We start from the raw sequence: 23,256 nt of genomic DNA, 5'->3' as shown, positions 1-23,256 counted from the left end.
GCTGCCCGCAGTGCAGCTGACACAGTTTCAGTAGGGATCGGGAAGATTCCCTGGGGATTCACGTTCTCTTGCCTGTAAAGTCCTATAGATAGAGGAGCCTGGAGGGCTGCAGTCCGTGGGGTCGCAAAGAGTCAGACACGACTGAGCGACTAACTTTTTCTTCCAAACAATAGCCTCCTTGGGCTTCTCCAAAACCCCAGCTCTCTCTCCTCAAATCAGGAGGTCTGCCAGGTCCCTCTGAGTTCCCTCTGGGCTGCAGCCTAGAAGCTCTCTCAAGGTAGTACCTGGGGCAATAGTTGGGGTTCATGTCTTTTGTATCCCATTTCCTTGGATTCGCTGATCTTTGTTGCCTAATATCCAGGGTCTTGAAAACGATTGCTTTGTTGATATATTGTTGATTTTGTTTTCAAGTGGAAGGGAAAATCCATCCTTGTTTCTCTATTTAGTTCAGTGCACTTTCATTTTTTCTTAACAGAGTAGAATCATAGCTTAATATATAATTGAAAATAATTATTCAAGTTATGTTACATTAAATTTTTAAAATAAAATTTTTGCTTTTACTTCTTACATGTTTTTGTAGAAAGTCACTAACTCCATATAAATTAATTGCTTCTTAAGTGTGCATCTGTTATACATTTTAGGCAGTATATTTTCACCTTTGATATATGTTTATTTTGCTTGCTTCTAGTTTGACATTATAGAAAATGTTCATTCTAATCGAATATCTTTATGTATACTTCAGTAGTAACCAAAAGTTCTACAAATGTAGAAGAAAACAGTATGGTCAGTATTGATTTTTTAATAATAAAACAGGATTTTGTTTTGATATATATTATTTAGATTCATGCAGAATTACAAATTGCTTTATGACATCACCTTGAGTTCTGCTCCTGTTTCTATGCTGCAATTCTGGGAAGCATCTTCAAGCCTTCAGGTTTTAGCTCAGGGTATCGAAAGGATGAGGGTGAGATGGTTGAATGGCATCACCAACTCAATGGACATGTGTCTGAGCAAACTACGGCAGATAGTGAAGGATGGGGAGGGAAGCCAGGCATGTTGCAGCCCATGGGGTTGCAGAGGGTCAGACATGACTTAGTGACGGAACAACAACAACTTCAATCTAAAAAAAAGCCATTAGAGTCACGTGGATGATGAGGTAGTGGAGCAGGTATGCCTCCAACCAGTTTTTCTTCCTTCACATCAGAGGTTACCGACATTTAAATATTAGGGAATTTTTTACCTTATTTTTACAGATGTTTGGGAAGATGAGCACTCTGAATCAAAATAATGATTTTAGTAGACTTTTTCAGACACCTTACAGTGAAACTCCTAAAAATATACCACCGTGATATAATAAAATGAAGACATTTTGATCTCTAAATCGATAGGATTATGGAAAATATTATCAAATTATCTTTGACAATAAACTTCTAAAAAAGAATTTATATAGAGGATTACTATTATTTGAGGATGTAGTGTGTGGGTCTGATATCTCCCTTTGTGAGGTTTGTTGTGTGAGAAAATAAAGAAGGTCATTGTGTTGATCACCAGAATTTTTCCATGGACGAGTAAGACGTTGATATCTCCATTCAAGAAGAAAACGGCTTTCTTCCATATATACCTATGGACAAGGAAGGACTCTCACACTTTCATTAATTGTTAAAGCAACAAGCATGTAATTTTTGCATTCCCATGTAGTTAATGTTGCCTTATGAGTATTTTTTTTTTCTCATCTATTTAAAGTAGAAGGGAAGTAATGTTCTTCAGGCACAAATGCGTGAGTGGTGATTCCTATACCAGGAAACCTAAGGAAATAAGAGCTATCAAACTGCTTGGGATTTGAAAGATAATTCTAAAGGAGAAAAATTAATTCCTTGCCTCATAAGCTTTTTATAGTTCTGGACTTCCTCATTTTTGTGATAAAGACGTATTCAATGCTTAATTTACAATAATTCCATTTTAGCACTTGAGAGTGATATTCTACATGAAAGATATACTAGCAGTAAATGGTGTGAAATGGTGGTAAGCCCAGTGAAAAATGAAATTGTACTGTCATAAAAAAATTAACAAGCTTCATGTCGTTTCATCTCTTGTTTAAAACACAGGAGCCTAAGTATTTACAGTGATCAAAGTCTATAAAGTCTATTCTGTTTTTTTGCTTTAGTGTAGCTGGATTATTGTCCAACCAGCAGGCATTAAAGCCGTATGGTTTCTGGGGCTGGAATTCTGACTTTCCTGCTCATTCTCGTAAACTCCTGTTTACCACAGAGTCTAGCAAAGGCTCAATACATATTTATACAATGAATTTGTAGAAATCAGAGAATGTCTCCTGCATTGGCAGGTGGGTTCTCTCCACTAATGCCACCTGGGAAGCCCCAACAAAGGATACTATATGGAAAAATGTAAAAGTTCCCTAGAAAAATGGACTCTTTAAGGAAACATGTGCTCTATATTGAATTCCTTTTTTGAGTAATCTGTTTCCTTTAAATTGAGTTTCAGGATGGTTTTGTTCTTTATGAAATTAAATATAGAAATATTAAAGCAGTCTATGGTTTAAATATTTAACACAAGTATTTAGTCTATTAATATTAAATTGTTAATTTAAAAATTGAATTTTTTAATTTTAAGGAACTAATATTTTTATATTAAGTTAAATATTTAATGTTTCAACATTAAACTTTTAAGCCAGTTAGAATTATATTAAAGGTATGAATAATAAACACATATGTAAAATAGCCAATCATTTGGTCAGTCACTCAACAAACATACTATTGATGTTATATGGAAAATACAACAGAATAAAGTTATAGATCAGTATGGAGAATTACTATTTTACATAGCGTGAACAAGGATATGTGACAGTTACCTGAATGAAATAAAGGAATAAACCTTAAGGATCCCTGAAGGAAGTCGTTTTAAGCCTAAGAAACTGTAGAAGAAATAGATTTGAGTGGAAAGTCTGTTATATACAAGGAAGAGCAGAATTTCTGATGTAGCTCAAGAGTGAAAGACGTAAGTTATTCAGGGGTCATATGATAATAGTGGGTATGTTGTACAGAGGCCAGAGTAAAGACTGAACATTATTCAGAGTGAGATTTGAAGCTCGTGGGGGATTTAGAATATAAGAATGATATAACATGACTTATGTTTTTGAAGAGATAACTCTGGCTACATACTCAGGGTGGGAAGCCAGGATAGGTGGACACGCAACTTAGAATTAGAGAGGCCAGTCAGAAGGGTGTTTTAATTGTGTGTATGAGCAAATGAAAAACTGGAGGTGCCAGCCCTCAAACAAAGAGAAGCAGGCAGAGTGTGGTATGGAAGAGGAACTCAAATACAGGGTTGTAATCAGGCTAAATTTCAGGTACTTAGAAGCCATTAGAGGCTTGACAAGGCAGGCAGATAGTCATATTAAACTGGTTTTCACACCAACACCATTAGCCAGGATGCAATTTACAGAGAGAGGAGTTCTTTATCATTTTTTGGCTCAGGGATCATAAATTCCCTTACCAAAACAAAAAAATATATTTTGTCCTGTCTCTTAATTTCCTGTGATATTTGGAAGAGCTGATTGACTTTTTATTTGTGCTTCCTTATCATACTGTAATTATTAAGATTAGCTTGAGTGCTATTTGGAAAATTAGTAAAGCCTAAATATGATAGCATTGATACTTATCATGACCATTAGTTGACTTCTTACTTTATGCCAAGCACTCTTCCAAACTCATATTTTATTTGAAATGTACTGAACACTTAACACAGCTTAGGAATGCTGAAAAATCTGGCCATGTATACGTGGCTAATAGGTTCAAATAATTTCAAACCCTGCATTCTTTTAGAGCATTTAAAATCATGCTACAGGTGTGAGGCACAAATCATTTCTCCCTTCCACATGAATTTTTTCCTAAAAGATCAAAAAGAAGCAGTAATGATATGCTAAGTCGCTTCAGTCGTGTCCCACTCTTTGCGACCCTATGGACGGTAGCCTGCCAAGCTCCTCTGTCCATGGGATTGTGCAAGCAAGAATACTGGAGTGGGTTGCCACTTCCTTCTTCAATAATGGTAATAAGAAGCATGTTTTTAGAAACAAAATATTTCCCTTAAGCCAACATTCCCTGGTTGCTCAGTGGTAAAGAATCTGCCTGCAATGCAGGAGACTCAGGAGACATGGGTTTGATTCCTGGGTCAGGAAGATCCCCTAGAGGAGGAAATGGCAACCCACTCCAGTATTCTTGTCTGGAAAATCCCATGGACAGAGGAGCCTGGTGGGCTACAGTCCACGGGGTTGCAAAGAATTAGACGTGACTGAGCATACATACACAATCTGTTCTCTGCTCAAGCACACCTCATTACTTCTACCATGGGGAAAATATTTTGTTTTGCTTTACTGTCCCAGAGAAGCCACTGCTGAATGTCACACACCTAAATAGCATTTTCCTGCTCTCCAAGTCTCCACTCAAACATTGGGAAATTCACCAAATTCCCCATCCTATATCTGATATCCAGCACTGTATCCATTGTCCTAAGCATCCTGACACTTTTTATTCAGATCTTTGACAACTCAATAATTGTCTTGTACTGAATTATGGCTCTGGAGGGTTAAATTCCCTTGGCAATTCTGGATGCCATCCTAGGCATATGGAGAGTGACTTGGGGAGTGTTAGAAATTGTTCATGAGAGATGGGGCTGATCCAGAAGATGATATGGAACTGGGATACTGGGTGTGAGCCGCAGTGGCAATTGGCACCTTTTGTTTATAACTTTGGACAGATGCTGCTTAGTTGTGAAAGGGTATATTAGTTAATAATGACTTGACATTACCTCTAGTTAGGAAAAAGAAAAAAGACAAAGTGTTTGATCACTCTATTACAACCTTTGGTGTTCTTATCAAACATCAATATCATCAGTGAGTAGGGAAGCCGTCCAGTGGCTGGCTGTGTATCCACCTCCTTGATTTTATTCATCTACTCTCAATCTGGAGCAGTAACCACCTGGCCCTTACACGAGTAACTTTAGTACAGACCTCTGCTTACAATCCCTTTAAGTGTGTTGCTCATATGGATTCTACCACCGTCACACTTTGGGGTCAGTTAGGTCTATTTTGAATTTCAGAGGTATCATTTATTTCTGTGTGATGGAAAGTTACTTAATCTTTTAAGTCCCATTTCATTTGCTTTTTTGTATTCAAAGCTTATATAATACCTACTCTGCAAGTTTGCTGGGCATATAAAAAGAATTAATCTGTATAAAACACATAGCAAGGAAGCTGTAAAACAGTAGATGCTCAATAAACATAATTATTAAATTTTTACATGTTAAACAAAACATACAATTAATTTGTGATTATGACAGAGAGATATGTTGTTTTTGTTACTGACTCAAAAAAGGACTTTTGACTTATAGGTAGGAATATATAGGTTTCATCAAAGTGTGAGTGGATATGTGTAATCTCTTTCATGTATGTGTTCACACTCATAAACACATTCTTCTTTAAATATTTTCTTTATTAAAGGCAGCTTTGGGTTTGAAACAACAAAGAGTTGGCTGATATTTAAAATAACCATTGAAAGGTGGTATTTATTCATAAAAGGTAAGAGATTTCTCCATACATGAGGATACAGGTGTTTCAAAGAACTATGAAAGTCAAAACTTTTAAAGAATTATTACCAAGAACACTTTAAGCAAAGTATCATTCAGTTCAGTTCAGTTTAGTCGCTCAGTCCTGTCTGACTCTTTGTGACCCCATGAATCCCAGCACGCCAGGCCTCCCTGTCCATCACCAACTCCTGGAGTCCACCCAAACTCATGTCCATCGAGCCGGTGATTCCATCCAGCCTTCTCATCCTCTCTCGTCCCCTTCTCCTCCTGCCCCCAATCCCTCCCAGCATCAGGTCTTTCCAAAGAGTCAACTCTTCGCGTGATGTGGCCAAAGTATTGGAGTTTCAGCTTTAGCATCATTCCTTCCAAAGAACACCCAGGGCTACTCTCCTTTAGAATGGACTGGTTGGACCTCCTTGCAGTCCAAGGGACTCTCAAGAGTCTTCTTCAACACCACAGTTCAAAAGCATCAATTCTTCGGCACTCAGTTTTCTTCACAGTTCAACTCTCACATCCATACATGACCACTGGAAAAACCATAGCCTTAATTAGATGAATCTTTGTTGGCAAAGTAATGTCTCTGCTTTTTAATATGCTATCTAAGTTGGTCATAACTTTCCTTCTAAGGAGTGTCTTTTAATTTCATGGCTGCAATCATTAGAATTGTCTGATTCATTCTCCTAGTACCCTACAAGATAACTAAATGATATTAGGAAAACCAAAATATTCCTTGTATATTCAACCTTCTTGAAAAATGTCAGTAACAAGTGATGCAACAAAAATAAATTTGGGGCTGTTATTCTTGTCAGCTTTAAATTCTAATGCTCAGTTGGCTGACCTACCTAAAGAATCCATTGGTCTCTGTGTTTGTTTGACAGGTACTATCTCAGGTCACTCTCCTTCTGAGGGTTTGCTTCATTATCCTGACGTTGACCTCCATTGGATTTCTTTTGGATCAAAGGTAAAAAGTGAAATTCTTTCCTCTTATGTAACTTTGTAGTGTGATTTTTAAAATATTTGTGAAAATTTAAAATTCAGCAAACATTTGTTATTAAAAGAGTAAAGCTGAAACTGCAAATTCACACTTTCATTTTAAATGTAACAGAGTAGTGGTTTGTCTGATTTTATATCAAGTGTTCATTATAAATCTAAGCCTTTTAGATGAAATTTAGGTTTTTCAAATATGTTAAGAAAACCCATTAAATAAAATGATTAATTTGGCAAAACATAGAGTATAACTCTGAGTACTAAATAAAATATAAAAACAATTTGAGTATTTTCCTTTGCTGTTGAATAGTTCACAATATATGCTTAAATGTATGTATAGTTGTTTCTCGGTATCCATTGGAGGTTGGTTCCAGAACCTAGCCCCTCATACCAAAATTTGCAGATGCTCAGGTCCCTTATATAAAATGATGTATATATGCACAGAACCTATGCATAGGCTCCCATAAATTTAAATCATCTTTAGATCACTTATAATACCTAATACAATGTATACTGTATTATAAATCAGTATACATTGCTGTATATATGTATAAATGCTATGTAAATAGTTGCTGGCAGTGGCAAATCCAAGTTTTCTGTTTTGAAACTTTCTGAAATTTTAAAAAAATATGTTTTCATCTTAGATTGGTTGAATCTGAGATGCAAAACCCATGATTATGGAGGGTCACTAGTGTTTTTAAAGTTTATGTTCTTACCCTCATACAGTACAGTATAAAAAATGTATTTATTTTGTTTGGCTTTTCATCCCTACTTTTCTATACTAGAAATAAAATACATACTGAGCCACAGGAAATAGAAAACTGAGTCAGAAGACAATCTGAAATGATAACCCAGATCCAAAGCATCAGGATCACATTTTAAGGATCAAAATTCTATTGTTTGCATATACTTACTAAAATGATCAATCAGCAATAGCAACAGTATACTGCTTTTTAATGAAGACTTTTTTTATTTCCATGCATACAAATAAATAAGCTGAATAGCAGGCTATAGATTTTATTGCAACAGATCCTAAGGTATAGTAAGTTATGGTATTCAGTTCAGTTCAGTTCAGTTCAGTCGCTCATTTGTGTCTGACTCTTTGCAACCCCATGAACCGCAGCATGCCAGGCCTCCTTGTCCATCACCAACTCCTGGAGTTCACTCAAACTTATGTCCATCGAGTCGGTGATGCCATCCAGCCACCTCATCCTTTGTCGTCCCCTTTTCCTCTTGCCCCAAATCCCTGCCTTTGGCCTTATTTAGGAAATTTATACTATGTCATGGTGGAAAGGAAGTGAAATATTGACAATTTTCCTTTGAAACTGAGAACCAGTTAGATATGCTTGTTATTTAATGTTGGGCTGGAAACAGTCAGTGGAGAAATGAAAGAGAAAGAAAAGGCATAGAGATTTGAAAGGAATTAGTAAACTAATTAGAAAATTAATTTATATTAATTAATCTGGAATTCTGAGTAGTGAATTAATTAGAAAATCCAAGGACTCTATAGGGAATGTATTCAAATTAATGGATGAATTTAAGAAAAGTTTTAAATAAATTATCAACTATATTTTTATATAACTAGAAAATATAAAAAGTTTATGCAAAAGATCAAATATACCAAATACCGAGAAAAAACAGTCCTAAAAAATGAGTAGTATATCTCTAAACCATACTATAAAACTACTGAATATTATGAAAAATAAGGAATTAAAAAATGGAGAGATACTATATTCATAGATTGGAGTACTCAATTTTGTGAGGGTTACAGTCCACAGCAGTTAGTTTACATACTCAGTGCAATTTGGATTAAAATTATAAATGTTTTCTTTCCTGTAGAATTTGAAAGACTCTTTCTAAAATATATATATATGGAAATGCAAAGGCCTAATAATAGCCAACACAGTCTTGAGATTTTTTTTTATGGCAGGAGCTGAGCTAGTGGCTATCAAGATATATTATAAATTTATAATAATTAAATATGTTTTATTGGCATAAAGGTTAGAACAGAGAATCTAGAAACAGATCAACGCATATACAAAGAATTGATTTCTGACAAAGTCATCCCTGAAGAGCTATGGGAAAAGGAAAACGCTGTCTTTTCAGCACATGGTCTTAGAAAAATTGGATTTCCACATAGGAATAAGAATAAACTTGACAAATAATTCACTCCATAAAAATTAATTCTGGTTTCAGGGGAATGTAGACTTTAAAGTGAGAGGAAAGTCAGTACAGATTCCAGCAGATAGCATAGTAATATATGTCTGTTACCTTGGAGTAGGTAAAAATATTGAATGGTCCACAACAATCCATAATATAGATAAAATTGGTGAATTAGGTTATAATAATATTATGAAAGTCAGTTCTTCAAAAATTAACCTTTATAAGGCAGTAAAAAAATAACATTTTGAGGTAGGAAAAGTTGTTTGCAATTTTTTATAAACTTCAAAGATCTTATGTCAAAAATGTCTAAAATGAAAAGAATTGACAGTACAAGCTGTGAAATGCTTATACTCTGCAGAAGGTGGTTTATATTGGGATACCTAATTTGAAGAATGTTTGTGTATTTCATTAAATTTGGCTGTTCAATCCCAGGTGTATACTAACCAATACACCCAAAGGCATATAAAAGAATGTTCAGAAAGCATTGTTCTTAATTAAAAAATGTGGCTAACAATCTAAATGTCCTTCCCGAGGTGAATGGATGTGTGAATATTGGTCTATTCACACAGCAGAATACTATACACAAGTGAAGAATGAGCTGCTGCTATATGCAGAAATGTAGATATATCTCACTAACAATACAGATTAAAAGATACTAGTACCAAAAAAGTGCACATGATATAATTCCATTTACAAAAAATAGAAAAAAAGATAAAAGTAAAAAATAGTTTTTAGGAATTTATGCTAAATCAATAAAAATGTAAATAAAAAGGTAGGAGATGGTATGAGTACCATAAACGGTAAACAACAGGTAGTGATTCTGAGGGAGGGCGGAACACTGAAGAGGTGAGATGTGCCTAGGGGTGCTGATATTGAGTGGTGTTCATATGGATGTTTGTTTGTTGAAAGTCATTGGGCTGTATATTTCTGTTTTGTGTGCTTCTTCCTATGTATGTTTTAGTTCACAATATAAAAGGCCATAGAACACAATTAATAAAAATAAATTGTTTTAAAATAGAAATTTTATTTTCTGTTTTATCATTGAAAATTACCCAAATATCAATTAGAAAATAGTTTACAGTGATGATACAAAATTATTTTACAAAAGGAAAAATTTCGTAACTTTTTGCACATGCACAAAACTCATACTGCTGCTGCTGCTAAGTCGCTTCAGTCGTGCCCGACTCAGAGCGACCCCATCGACGGCAGCCCACCAGGCTCCCCCGTCCCTGGGATTCTCCAGGCAAGAACACTGGAGTGGGTTGCCATTTCCTTTTCCAATGCATGAAAGGGAAAAGTTAAAGTAAAGTTATTCAGTCGTGTCCAACTTTTCGCGACGCCATGGACTGCAGCCTACCAGGCTCCTCTGTCCATGGGATTCTCCAGGCAAGAGTACTGGAGTGGGTTGCCAGTGCCTTCTCCGAAAAATCATACTACTATATTCTAAATTACTAAATAAAATATAGCTATATTATAATGATATTAGTTCAATAATATTTTATTAGAAAATGTACCTGTCATAAAAATACCATTTGCCTTTTATGAAAACATTTAATTCTACAAGAAGTGTTAGCTGAATTCATTGTGAAGCCTATTTGAATCTGATAAAGCAGCTGTTCACTACTGCTATTATAAGGTAATTTATAAATGCCTATGTATGACCCTCAACTTTGTTTTAAATACACATACCTATTTTATGTATGTCATAATTTGAGTTTCAAGAATTCTGTATTATTCTGTATTCTGTATTATAAAGAAAACATTCATCACAAAATTATTGACAAAGATTTATATTCATGCTACCTATAATATCAGAATTAACAACATATTATCATGTTCCCAATATTTCACTATTCAAGCATTCATTATTTTAGACTAGTTAACTATATCAGCCCTCCTAAGTAGTCATTTATTAAATGAATGAAATATTAAGATATTGGGTGAGTGAGGGGAGTCTAGTCTCTAAACCCTAGAAATTTAGTAGTCTGATATTTTATTTGTTAGTTGAAAATGTTTCACCCCAGTTCATCAATGCTCAAACTAAGTAATACATTGATCAATAATAGATTTTCTTTAAAAAGATGCATTTTGTGTCTTAGTTTAATGCCTGTTTACAAATAGCTTCAGAGGTACATACTCCTCGAGTATATTAAAAAACTAGGGGTTTATTGAAAATGAAAACAAGTTATTAATTATTAAAATAATCAGTGATTTATTAAAAATTTATAGTTATGAAAATAAATATATTAATAAACCAATACATTTTATTATATAACAGGAAAATAAAGAACATTCAAAAGTAATGCATGTAAATGACATTTTATTTCAGACCTAAGGCAGCTGTTCTGGAAACTTTCCGTTGCTTGGTGTTCCTAATTCTCTGTAGATCAGGTCATCTGAAACCTTGCATCTCTTCTTTGTCATTTGCTTTTGAGGTAAGATATTTGCTTTAGATAGCTGTAGCAAGATTAAAAATTGGTTGCAAATTTAATTCATCTATTCAACAATGTTTTTGTCTATTTATTCTGTGACTATTACATGTGGGAGATTTTCACCCATTCACTTATAGTACTTGTTGTGTTCCCTTGAGCTAGTTAATATTGCTGAGTCTCAGTTTTTTGTTCTCTAAATTTGGATTGATATCATTAACCTTTATAAAACAGTTGGACAGATTGCATCGCATGACGTTTATAAAGAAATTAGGCCATATAGTTTTTTCTCAACAAGTAGCAAAAGTGATTTTTACAAAAAAGTTCTTGGCAGAGACTGCACCATTTGAGACTTTTCCTTTTTAGGCTTTTAAGTAAAAATTGTGATTAAGATATATAGTCCCCCAAAAAAGAGACATTTTGTCAAGTACCTGCAAATTAATAATTCTTTAGAAATTAAATCATTAATGTCATTGAGATCTTTCTACAACTGAAAATATGTTTAATTTGACCTTGTGTTGTTAGGAATAAAACTTGTCTTCTAAGAACTACATAGAAACTTTGAATACATATTTATGACTTCAGATCTTAGATGTCTGTTTAAAATATTATTTTTATCACTAATGCTTTAATGGACAAGGTTTTAGTCTTTTAAATTTAAGGTTATATCGTTTAACTTTGGTGCTAAGAAACCTGCCAACATCCCTGGAATGTGCATTGTGTAACCTTATTTAAGCATAAAACATAAATGCTAACATTTTCTCCAATGTTAATGGAAAAATTGAAGTAGACACTTTCATAACTGAGTAAAAGTTATGAGTTGGGACTGACTGTTTGGAAGAGAATTCAGTGATATGTGTCAAATTGCAAATACTCTTACCCTTTGATCCAACTTCACTCCTAGGAATTTATGCTACACAAATGATATATGTGTGTGAATTAATGTATATGGGATATTAGTCATTTGTAATGGAATGCTGAAAACAGTCATTAACAATCATTAATGTCCTATTAAGCCATTAATGGGAAACTGCTTAAAAATTATGGTTAACATAATGAAGAAGAATATGCATTTAGCAGAGGAAACAGGGAAGTCTTTAATACCAGTATGGAGCATTTATTAAAAATGCATATATATTTGAGCTTGCTCCATCATAGGGATGGCTCAGCAGTAAAGAATCTGTCTGCAGTGCAAGAGATGGAGGTTCGATCTCTGAGTCAGGAAGATCCCGTGGAGAAGAAAATGGCAACCCGCTCCAGTATTCTTGCCTGGGAAATCCCATGGACAGAGGAGCCTGAAGGGCTACAGAGCATGGGGTGGCAGAGTTGAACATGACTTAGCAACTAAACAACAATAACAGGGGTGTGTGTGTGTGTGTGTGTGTGTGTGTGTGTGTGTATGTAAATATATATATATAAAATGGAGAGAGAGAAAAGAAAGAGAGAGAGAATAAGACATGATACAGGAGAGTCTGTGAAATATGTGAAGTGTGCTGCCATACAAAGCACATTGTATACAAATGAGGAAGGGGAGTAATATGCATATAAATATTTTTGCATGTTTGCAGATATTTCCAGAAATATAGTCAAGATTCTAATAAATGGTTGTCTGTGGGAAAGTGAACTGTGTGGCTTGAAGAAAGGACTAGAGGAAAGATTATTCATTAAGCTAATATTTTTGTACCTTAAACTTTATGAACCATGTAAATATAATTCTATTTCTAAAAGTATCTGAATTAAAAATGATGAAGCATTAAATCTTAGAATTGGTATATTGGATATCATCTAATCTATGTATTTAAGTAGGCATTAAATAAAATTTATACATCTACATATATTTTGTTTCTTGAGGTTACAACCCAAAATTGAAATGAAAAAGCGTAAACTGTACATGTTTAATGAAGTTTAGAAATATAAATGCCAAAAAACCTTAAAATCTAAAATCATAGCGTTTCACATTCTGTAGAAGGGAAGATATTCTAATTGTAGGGATGAAACAGAGTAATTCCACTTAATAAACCTACTCTTGGGTATATTGTGATAGTTTATCTTAAATGCTCCAAAACAATGAGAGAACGTAGGTTCTTAAGTTATCCATGTTGTAAATGTGAAAATATATGATTACAAAAACACTGGGGTTTTTGATGGTGGGATGGTGAAGGATCCAACTTTTGACTGGGATGAAATCTAGGGTTGAAATGCTATCTTTTTATGTAAGTTAGTCAGTAGGTGAAAGTGAATGTTAAGACTTGAGCCACATTGTCTAAATTTGATTCCTGGCTCAGGAACTTACTGGCTGTGTGTCCCTGCAGTTACTTGATCACTTAAAGATTCTTGGCCTTAACTTCCTCATCTGTAAAGGGAGAAACTAATAATGTCTATCAAATAGGGTTTTGAGAATTAAATGTGACAATCTATGTAAGAAATTTAGTACAGTGCTTAACACATAGTACGTGCTTAATAAATGTACAGCTCAGTTCAGTTCAGTCACTCAGTTGTGTCTGACTCTGCAAAGCCATGGACTGCAGTACACCAGGCCTCCCTGTCCATCACCAACTCCTGGAGTTTACTCAAATTAATGTTCATCGTGTCGGTGATGCCATCCAGCCATCTCATCCTCTGTCGTCCCCTTTTCCTCCTGCCCTCAATCTTTCTCAGCATCAGGGTCTTTTCCAATGAGCCAGTTTTTTACATCAGGTGGCCAAAGTATTGGAGTTTCAGCTTCAGCATCAGTCCTTCCAATGAATATTCAGGACTGATTTCGTTTAGGATGTAGCGGTTGGATCTCCTTGCAGTCCAAAGGACTCTCAAGAGTCTTCTCCAACCCCACAGTTCAAAAGCATCAATTCGTCAGCGCTCAGCTTTCTTTATAGTCCAACTCTCACATCCATACATGACTACTGGAAAAACCGTAGCTTTGATTAGACGAACCTTTGCTGCTAAAGTAATGTCTCTGCTTTTAAACGTGCTATTTAATGTTAGGTTCTATTATTATTATTTTATATAAACTTAAGGATCCCTTGAAATAATTCTTTGGCTTGTCACAAGATCCAAAATCAAGTTTGGGAACAACTGACATGGGGTTGAGAAGAAGCAACAATGTTGACCATAAAATTATGGTTATTAATTCTTAGCTTGATACTCACTTTGTTGGACATTGGATTTTGTGCCTCAGATCATCTACCTATAAGATAGGTTTCATGAGAACTAATGTGCATGGAACTTATACTATGTTCTAAACAGCATATTTGCATTATTCCATTTAGCCCTCATATCAAACTCATGATTTGGTAACTATTATTTATTTTTATAATGGCAAATGGAGTAACAGGTTGACTCACTGTTTGAATTCACATAGGTAGTATGCATAGAAGGCAGGATACAACACAGGCAGTCTGACACCATAGCTCTTGAGCACTGAGCAATGCTTTCTTCTGTGTATTGACAGCAGTATTCAGCTACCTGAAGGGGTTTAGATGAAATTTCAGATGCAATGTAGCAAAAGTACCTTGAAAAATGTGGAGAGCTAAAAAGTCTTATTGATTTAACTGCAAAGTTTTGAAAAGACTCATAGTGTGAAAAAGTTGCCTCTGAATTATCTTTGGTTTATGATTCAGGGAAGGGAGGACCATGGCAAAATATTTCCAGAAAGGCACACACCTGGCCACTTCTTCAAGAGCAGGTATTGCCTGCGATTTGCCACTAAAACACATTGCCTTAATGTGGTATAATAATGATATCTACACCATGTGGCTTGGTGGAAAAATTGAATGACACAAAGAACATAGGAAGCACTTGGTATATTTTAGTTATCATTATTCATATTGCTATTATTATTGTTATAAAAAGTATTTGCACTACTGGTATCATCATTAAAGTATATATTGAACCACTGAATTTCCAAGATTAAACCTGAATAAGTCTTCTGTGACTAGAGGTCAATAACTAGATGGTAAAGACTAGACAAGTATTTTATTATCAACTTTTTGTACCTGGGGAGCCTTTTTAAAGTTCAAAAAATTAGAAACAGTTAGCAATTCTTATTTCTTAACTGTGAATTTCAAATTTGTGTTTTCCTCACACTTTTGTATCTTAGAAATTTATGTACTTCTTTACCATTTATCAGAGTTTTACTAAACCAGTTCTTTGCACCCACAAGCTGTACAAAAACCTAATGCATGGCCTTAGTAACTCCATTCATTATAAATTAGGAATGAGTAACAGGAGTGATTATCCTACAAGGACACAGTGTTCTCGTCAATTTTCCTTGAATCTATCACTAGAATAACTGACACTGAAGTAATTAATCCTCTCTTTCTTTTATAAATCAATGTTGTATATGTTGGCAACATCAACTAGTAGCCCTGTGACTTCTATATTTGTGTCAAGGACTGGTGGCAGGTTGTTATATTGCTTTATTATGTAAGCCAAATTTCATAGGTGTGCATGACAACAGTTCTATACTAAACAGGCATACTGCCGGTCACACTTACAGCTAAAAACTCATGTACACAAGCGTACACAGACTGGAGAATTGGCCTTAAATTATTTTTCACTTAGATTGTAAAAGAGCTCTTAGGTAATTACAAGTCAGAAATACAGAGTAGAATTTGAATCTGATCCTGTGAGTACCTATGGAAGTTTTTGTCCTCTTTAGCTTGGATCCACAGAACATTAAGTAAGGGCGTGGTTCTCTTGGTATTTATAAATAAAATTTACTGCTATACCAGTACACAGTTGTCTGTCTAGTTTCTGCAACAATGAGTCTGTGCCCTTGTACATTTCTCTTTGGATAGATCAATAAGTATATTGACTGACTCACATAATTTTTTTCTTCAAAACTTGCTGTATTATGGATACGAAATTTGACATGAAAGCAATCCCTTTATTCTTTTCATCCCTCATTTATAACTCACATAAGCACACACATTTTTCTTTTCTGTTGACTCAGGTATAATTTGTTCTAAAATCACCTGTGGATTTGTGATAGATTTTATCAGTAGGCTTAAAGGTGTCTAACCTTATAGACACTTAAAGAGAAGATAGCAAAGTGAAAGATAAGTAGATATTTTGATAACTATATAGGTATATAAGATAATGAGAAATACTTGTTTGCATATAATTTGATACTATATATATTTTGTTTCATTAACTTTTTATTTAATTAAGGAGATAGTTTCATTTCAGTTCAGTTCAGTTGCTCAGTCATGTCTGAATCTTTGTGACCCCATGAATCGCAGCGTGCCAGGCCTCCCTGTCCATCACCAACTGCTGGACTTCACTCAAATTCATGTCCATTGAGTCAGTGATGCCATCCAGCCATCTCATCCTCTGTCGTCCCCTTTTCCTCCTGCTCCCAATCCCTCCCAGCATCAGAGTCTTCTCCAATGAGTCAACTCTTTGCATGAGGTGGCCAAAGTATTGGAGTTTCAGCTTCAGCATCATTCCTTCCAAAGAAATCCCAGGGCTGATCTCCTTCAGAATGGACTGGTTGGATCTCCTTGCAGTCCAAGGGACTCTCAAGAGTCTTCTCCAACACCACAGTTCAAAAGCATCAATTCTTTGGCGCTCAGCTTTCTTGACAGTCCAACTCTCACACCATACATGACCACAGGAAAAACCATAGCCTTGACTAGACGGACCTTTGTTGGCAAAGTAATGTCTCTGCTTTTCAATAGGCTATCTAGATTGGTCATAACTTTCCTTCCAAGGAGTAAGCGTCTTTTAATTTCATGGGTGCAGTCACCATCTGCCATGATTTTGGAGCCCCAAAAAATAAAGTCTGACACTATTTCCACTGTTGCCCCATCTATTTCCCATGAAGTGATGGGACCAGATGCTATGATCTTTGTTTTCTGAATGTTGAGCTTTAAGCCAACTTTTTCACTCTCCTCTTTGACTTTCATTAAGTGGCTTTTTAGTTCCTCTTCACTTTCTGCCCTAAGGGTGGTGTCATCTGCATATCTGAAGTTATTGATGTTTCTCCTGGCAATCTTGATTCCAGCTTGTGCTTCTTCCAGTCCAGCGTTTCTCATGATGTACTCTGCGTATAAGTTAAATAAGCAGGGTAACAATCTATAGCCTTGACGTACTCCTTTTCCTCTTTGGAACCAGTCTGTTGTTCCATGTCCAGTTCTAACTGTTGCTTCCTGACCTGCATATAGGTTTCTCAAGAGGCAGGTCAGGTGGTCTGGTATTCCCATCTCTTTCAGAATTTTCCACAGTGTATCGTGATCCACACAGTCAAAGGCTTTGGCATAGTCAATGAAGCAGAAATAGATGATTTTCTGGAACTCTCTTGCTTTTTCCATGATCCAGCGGATGTTGGCAATTTGATCTCTGGTTCCTCTGCCTTTTCTAAAACGAGCTTGAACATCTGGAAGTTCACAGTTCACGTATTGCTGAAGCCTGGCTTGGAGAATTGTTTTTTTTTAATTTTTATTTTTACTTGATTTTGCTTTACAATACTGTATTGGTTTTGCCATACATTGACATGAATCTGCCACGGGTGTACATGAGTTCCCAATCCTGAACCCCCCTCCCACCTCCCACCCCATATCATCTCTCTCGATCTTCCCCTTGCACCAGCCCCAAGCATCATGTATCCTGTGTCGAACATAGACTGGTGATTCATTTCTTACATGATAGTATACATGTTTCAATGCCATTCTGGCTTGGAGAATTTTGAGCATGACTTTACTAGCGTGTGAGATGAGTGCAATTGTGCGGTAGTTTGAGCATTGGAGATAGCTTAGAATACTGGGGAAAAAAAAAAAAAAACATTGATTTTGAAGTCACACAAATCTAAGTGCCATCTCCAGCTCTGCCAATTGGTTTTATGACCCTGAGTGATTATCTAAAATAAACACACCTTAATTCTCTCCATGAAAAAGGAGAATAAAAAACATATGAAAGTTTATTTTTATATTCAAAGGAGTAAGAAGATAGTCTGTAAAACCTACCATAATATCTGGCATGTAAGTAATAATTGTATCAACTTATCTATATAATATACCCATACAAACTACATACATACATTTAAAATAATATTTTGAGGACTACATCATTTAAAGCAATGAAAACATGAACCTGAGAATATCTGCTTATTAGTTGATCCCAAAAGGACATGCCGTGTCTATAAATTTAGACCTCAAAATTTTTTAAAATCTGATTTACACTTTTTGTTGAAATCATTAAGATGGAAGCATATCACTGTAAAAAATGTTACTGGCTCAGTCATGTTTGACTCTCTGCAACCCCATGGACTGTAGCCTTGTTCATGGAATTCTCCAGGCAAGAATATTGGACTGGGTAGCCATTCTCTTCTCCAGAGGATATTTATGACACAGGGACAGACCTGGAGCAGATTCTTTATCGTCTGAGCCACCAGGGAAGCCCCATCATTTTTAAATGGTAAACAAACTTGTATCTGCTGAAGATGCACACAAGAGGTGGGTAGGATTTGAACAAGCAGAGGGGAAGGTGAAGAGCACTTGATTGGCTGAAGGGAGGGAAAGGTCTGGGGGCAAGGGTGACCATGAATGGTCTGAGTGGTGAGATGAACCTAGTAAGAAAAGCCCAGATAAATAAATCCTTGCAGAAGACAGAACCAGCTTGCCTAATGCTCTAAGTGACAAAAGGAAACATTTATTCAGTACTCAGTGATTGCCTGGGCTGGGCAAAGGCACAGCAAAAGCCTTGTCTGTGTGGAGCTTGATTTTAATAAGTGTAGTGTTAATTTTTGATTTCTGGAAAAACTTACCACAAATTTAATCGCTTAATGCTAAACACATTCACTGTCTAACAGTTTCCAGAGATTGGGAGGTCAGGCACTGTTTAAACTTCATACTCATCTCTCTGCTTTGGGTCTCAAAAGGCTGCATTGCAGGTGTTGGCTAGATAGCATTTTCATCTTGGGGTTTAACTATGGAAAAATCCACTTCCAGCTCTCTCAGGTTGTTGACAGAATTCATTGCTTTGCACTCGTATGACTTAGGGCCTCACTTTCTGGGGCTTTTGACTGGAGGCTGCCGTTGAGGTCCCCGAGGCCGCCTGTGGGTCCTGGCCATGTGGGCTTCCTCCACATGATGGTCTACTTCATCAGGCTCTAAGGAGAAACTCTCCCTTCGGGGAAGGCTCAGACCCTCTTTTAAAGGCTTTCACCTGTTACAGCCTGGCTCATCCAGGATCAGTTCAGTTCAGTTGCTTAGTCATGTCCGACTCTTTGCGACCCCATGGACTGCAGCGCGCCAGCCTTCCCTGTCCATCAGCAACTCCCGGAGCTTACTCAAACTCATGTCCATTGTGTTGGTGATGCCATCCAACCATCTCATCCTCTGTTGGATGAGATCCAACCTTCTCCTCCTGCCTTCAATAGTTCCCAGCATCAGGGTCTTTTCCAGTGAGTCGGTTCTTCGCTTCAGGTGGCCAAAGGATTGGAGTTTCAGCTTCAGCATCAGTCTTTCCAATGAATATTCAGGACTGATTTCCTTTAGGATGGACTGGTTGGATCTCCTGGCAGTCCAAGGGACTCTCAAGAGTCTTCTCCAACACCACAGTTCAAAAGCATCAATTTCTTAGGCGCTCAGCTTTATTTTTAGTCCAACTCTCACATCCATACGTGACGACTGGAAAAACCAGAGCTTTGACTAGATAGACCTTTGTTGGTAAAGTAATGTCTCTGCTTTTTAATATGCTGTCTATGTTGGTCATAGCTTTTCTTTTAAGGAGGAAAGGTCTTTAATTTTATGGCTGCAGTCACCATCATCAGTGATTTTGGAGCCTCCAAAAATATTTCCACTACTTTCCTTCTTGCTTGCTGAATTCCAGGCATGTGCAGTGCTCTAGGAATGTGCTCAGTCTACCCGGTCTTGAAACTTTGCTCTTGATTTTTCCTTTACCTTTTCTTTCCCAGGAATCCACCTGGCCTTCCCCTCGTATCAGGTCTGAACTGAAATTCCACCAGCCTTCCTTGGGCACCATTTTTTTTGTTATTTTCTAATTCTGCCTCCTCTGCTCCTGACTTGTTTTTCACTTTAGTATTTATCATTATCTAATGGGAAACAGTGGAAACAGTGTCAGACTTTATTTTGGGGGGTTCCAAAATCACTGTAGATGGTGACTGCAGCCATGAAATTAAAAGACGCTTACTCCTTGGAAGAAAAGTTATGACCAACCTAGATAGCATATTCAAAAGCAGAGTACTTTTCCGACTAAGGTCCATCTAGTCAAGGCTATGGTTTTTCCAGTAGTCATGTATGGATGTGAGAGTTGGACTGTGAAGAAGGCTGAGTGCTGAAGAATTGATGCGTTTGAACTGTGGTGTTGGAGAAGACTCTTGAGATTCCCTTGGACTGCAAGGAGATCCAACCAGTCCATTCGGAAGGAGAGCAACCCTGGGATTTCTTTGGAAGGAATGATGCTAAAGCTGAAACTCCAGTACTTTGGCCACCTTATGCGAAGAGTTGACTCACTGGAAAAGACTTTGATGCTGGGAGGGATTGGGGGCAAGAGGAGAAGGGAACGACAGAGGATGAGATGGCTGGATGGCATCACTGACTCGATGGATGTGAGTCTGAGTGAACTCCGGGAGATAGTGATGGACAGGGAGGCCTGGCGTGCTGGGATTCATGGGGTCGCAAAGAGTCAGACATGACTGAGCGACTGAACTGAACTGAATATATATATATATATATATATATATATATGTTTTATAAATATATATATTTATAAAATTCGGCAAACAGGAAGGAAAATAGTGGAAATATATATATTTAAATATATAAATGTGTATAATATTAACACACACACACACATATATATATATATGTCTGAGTTACTGTCTGTACCTTCTCTAACTGTGACACTCAGAACCTTGAGTGGCCCCATGATTCCTGCCACTGCTGTTTATGACCTGTCAGCCTGTGTACTCCCCTCCCCAGAATGTGGGTGAGACTTATGGATGCTTCTGGCCAATAGAATATGGTCAAGACAATATAGTCAAGACTCTTTAACAACTATTTATTGATTCAGTAACTATTGAGTGGACACTCACATTCCCTTCTTGGTAGCTGTTACTCACCAAAATGGAGGAGAGCAAGTTGCTGGACTTTTTCACCTGACATAGAATTCTGAATTTTGAGTGACTTCAAATGACAAGTCATAGGTAGTCAGAAGTCCCTTGTTACCCAAATGGTTGATTAAAATACATGCGTCAGAAAGTGAAGAGAGGCTTAGCAGTTCTTGGTATCACATTCATAGGTCTTCCTTTCTTCTTTTTTTTAAAGTAACATTCAACCTTCTTTGGTGTTTAAGTTATCCATTACTATATAAAAAAGAACCCAAAACTTAATGGCTTAAAATGATGAAGATTTATTATTTCTCACAGTTCTGGGGTATTTCCATTGCTGCTTTAATGTAAACTCATTCATCAGATTATATTCAGCTTAGAGGTCAGCTGTGCTGGACATACAAAAGGGTCACATGAGGGGGCTCCATTTTGGCTGTTAGTGGGAACATCTTTATTTTCACTCCATGAGACCTCTCACTCTCTAGTAAACCAGACCAGGTTTTTAACGTGGCAGTTTCAGGTTCATGACAATGGAATCTGCCACACTTCTTGGAGCCAAGGCTCTGAAACTCAAAAAGTGTCAGTCCTGCCATATTCCATTGGTCAAAGAACATCACCAGGCCAGTCGCTGTTCAAGGATTGGGAAAGTAGACTCCATCTCTTGATTAGAAGAATAGTCAATTATAAAAGAGTATGCCAGTCTACCACACATGGATTTTATATTATTTAGGTGTATCTCACATTGATGATTAGTTTATCACAGGACATAGACATGTTTGTCTGGAGACATCTTAGTTGATTTTTTTCAGCTATACACCTGGCCTCATAATGAATATAAAGAATAGACTGCACCCAATGTTTAATCATGAAATACATACTAGTCTACCATAAACTTAACTTATGGATTTAAGGGGGAAAATAACACATGCATACACACACACTGACTTATGAACATTCATAGTATACAGTTTTCACTAATCTATTTTAATATTATTCAAGCCTCAAATATTTTATCAACTATACAGAGTTTGCATTTGTGAATTATAGCTCTGTTTAAAATAATACTTTCTTCATATCAACTCATAACTTTTTCCATTATATAGTATTTATTATACACTAAATCATATAAAGTAACTTTTAAAAGACAATAAAATTAAAGCCACCCACCTTAAAACTAAATGTTACAATACCAGTGAGGTATTATTAACACCATGACCTGCTACCTGGGTGATCCTGCTCTATTTCACACTCCCACACATACTGCCATTGTTCTGTACGGTACGTTTACATTGCCATGCTTTTTTCTAAACAAACCCCAATTTTTCCATATATTCTTGAACTTATCACTAAACAATATTTAATTTATTTTAAAGCTTTTTGAGTATAATACAATGATACCATATTATACATAGTTTCCTGCAATTTCCTTTAATTTACTGAATATCTTCTTTCTAAAATGTATCCTTTTAGTTGCATGTGGTTGTAGATTCTATACATGTTATATAACTATATCCAGTATCCATTCTCCAGTGTTTGCTTCCAGCTTTTACAATGCTACAGTGAAAATCCATGCACACATCTAGTGAACGTGAAATATATATGGTTTCTCTAGGGTTATACAGCTGGATATGGAATTGCTGGATTATAGGAAATGTAGCCTGATTACATTCTTCAGTTCAGTTCGGTTCAGTCGCTCAGTCGTGTCCGACTCTTTGCAACCTCATGAATTGCAGCATGCCAGGCCTCCCTGTCCATCACCAACTTCTGGAGTTTAAGAGAATGCAAATTACTTTTCCAAAGTGATTTTAAAATTTACCACTGAAAGAGTATACACTACCTCTCCAAAATTGAAATTGTCAGATATCTTAACTTTTGTTTCTTTTTGGAGATTAAGTGATTGCTCAATATATTCCTAATAACTATTCTTTTGCTTATTACTGAGGATGGCCATTATTCCATCTTTATTGGTTATTTATTTTTTCTTTTCCAGTGATATGCACGTGTATGTCA

The 23,256-nt window shown here is 36.2% G+C and overlaps 1 protein-coding gene across 2 annotated transcripts in view; it reads left to right on the top strand.

Moving 5' to 3' along the window:
• AGMO (alkylglycerol monooxygenase) overlaps window positions 1-23,256 on the top strand; it is a 406,391-nt gene that overhangs the window by 211,798 nt on the left and 171,337 nt on the right. For both annotated transcript variants that reach the window (XM_069587585.1, XM_069587586.1), the window contains exons 11-12: window positions 6,477-6,559; window positions 11,078-11,183. In XM_069587585.1, the coding sequence (XP_069443686.1) occupies window positions 6,477-6,559; window positions 11,078-11,183 (189 nt within the window). The remainder of the gene's footprint in view (window positions 1-6,476; window positions 6,560-11,077; window positions 11,184-23,256) is intronic.

This window comes from Ovis canadensis, chromosome 4, assembly GCF_042477335.2.
Source record: "Ovis canadensis isolate MfBH-ARS-UI-01 breed Bighorn chromosome 4, ARS-UI_OviCan_v2, whole genome shotgun sequence".
Classification (NCBI taxonomy): domain Eukaryota; kingdom Metazoa; phylum Chordata; class Mammalia; order Artiodactyla; family Bovidae; genus Ovis; species Ovis canadensis.
This window is presented reverse-complemented; position numbering and strand designations above follow the sequence as displayed.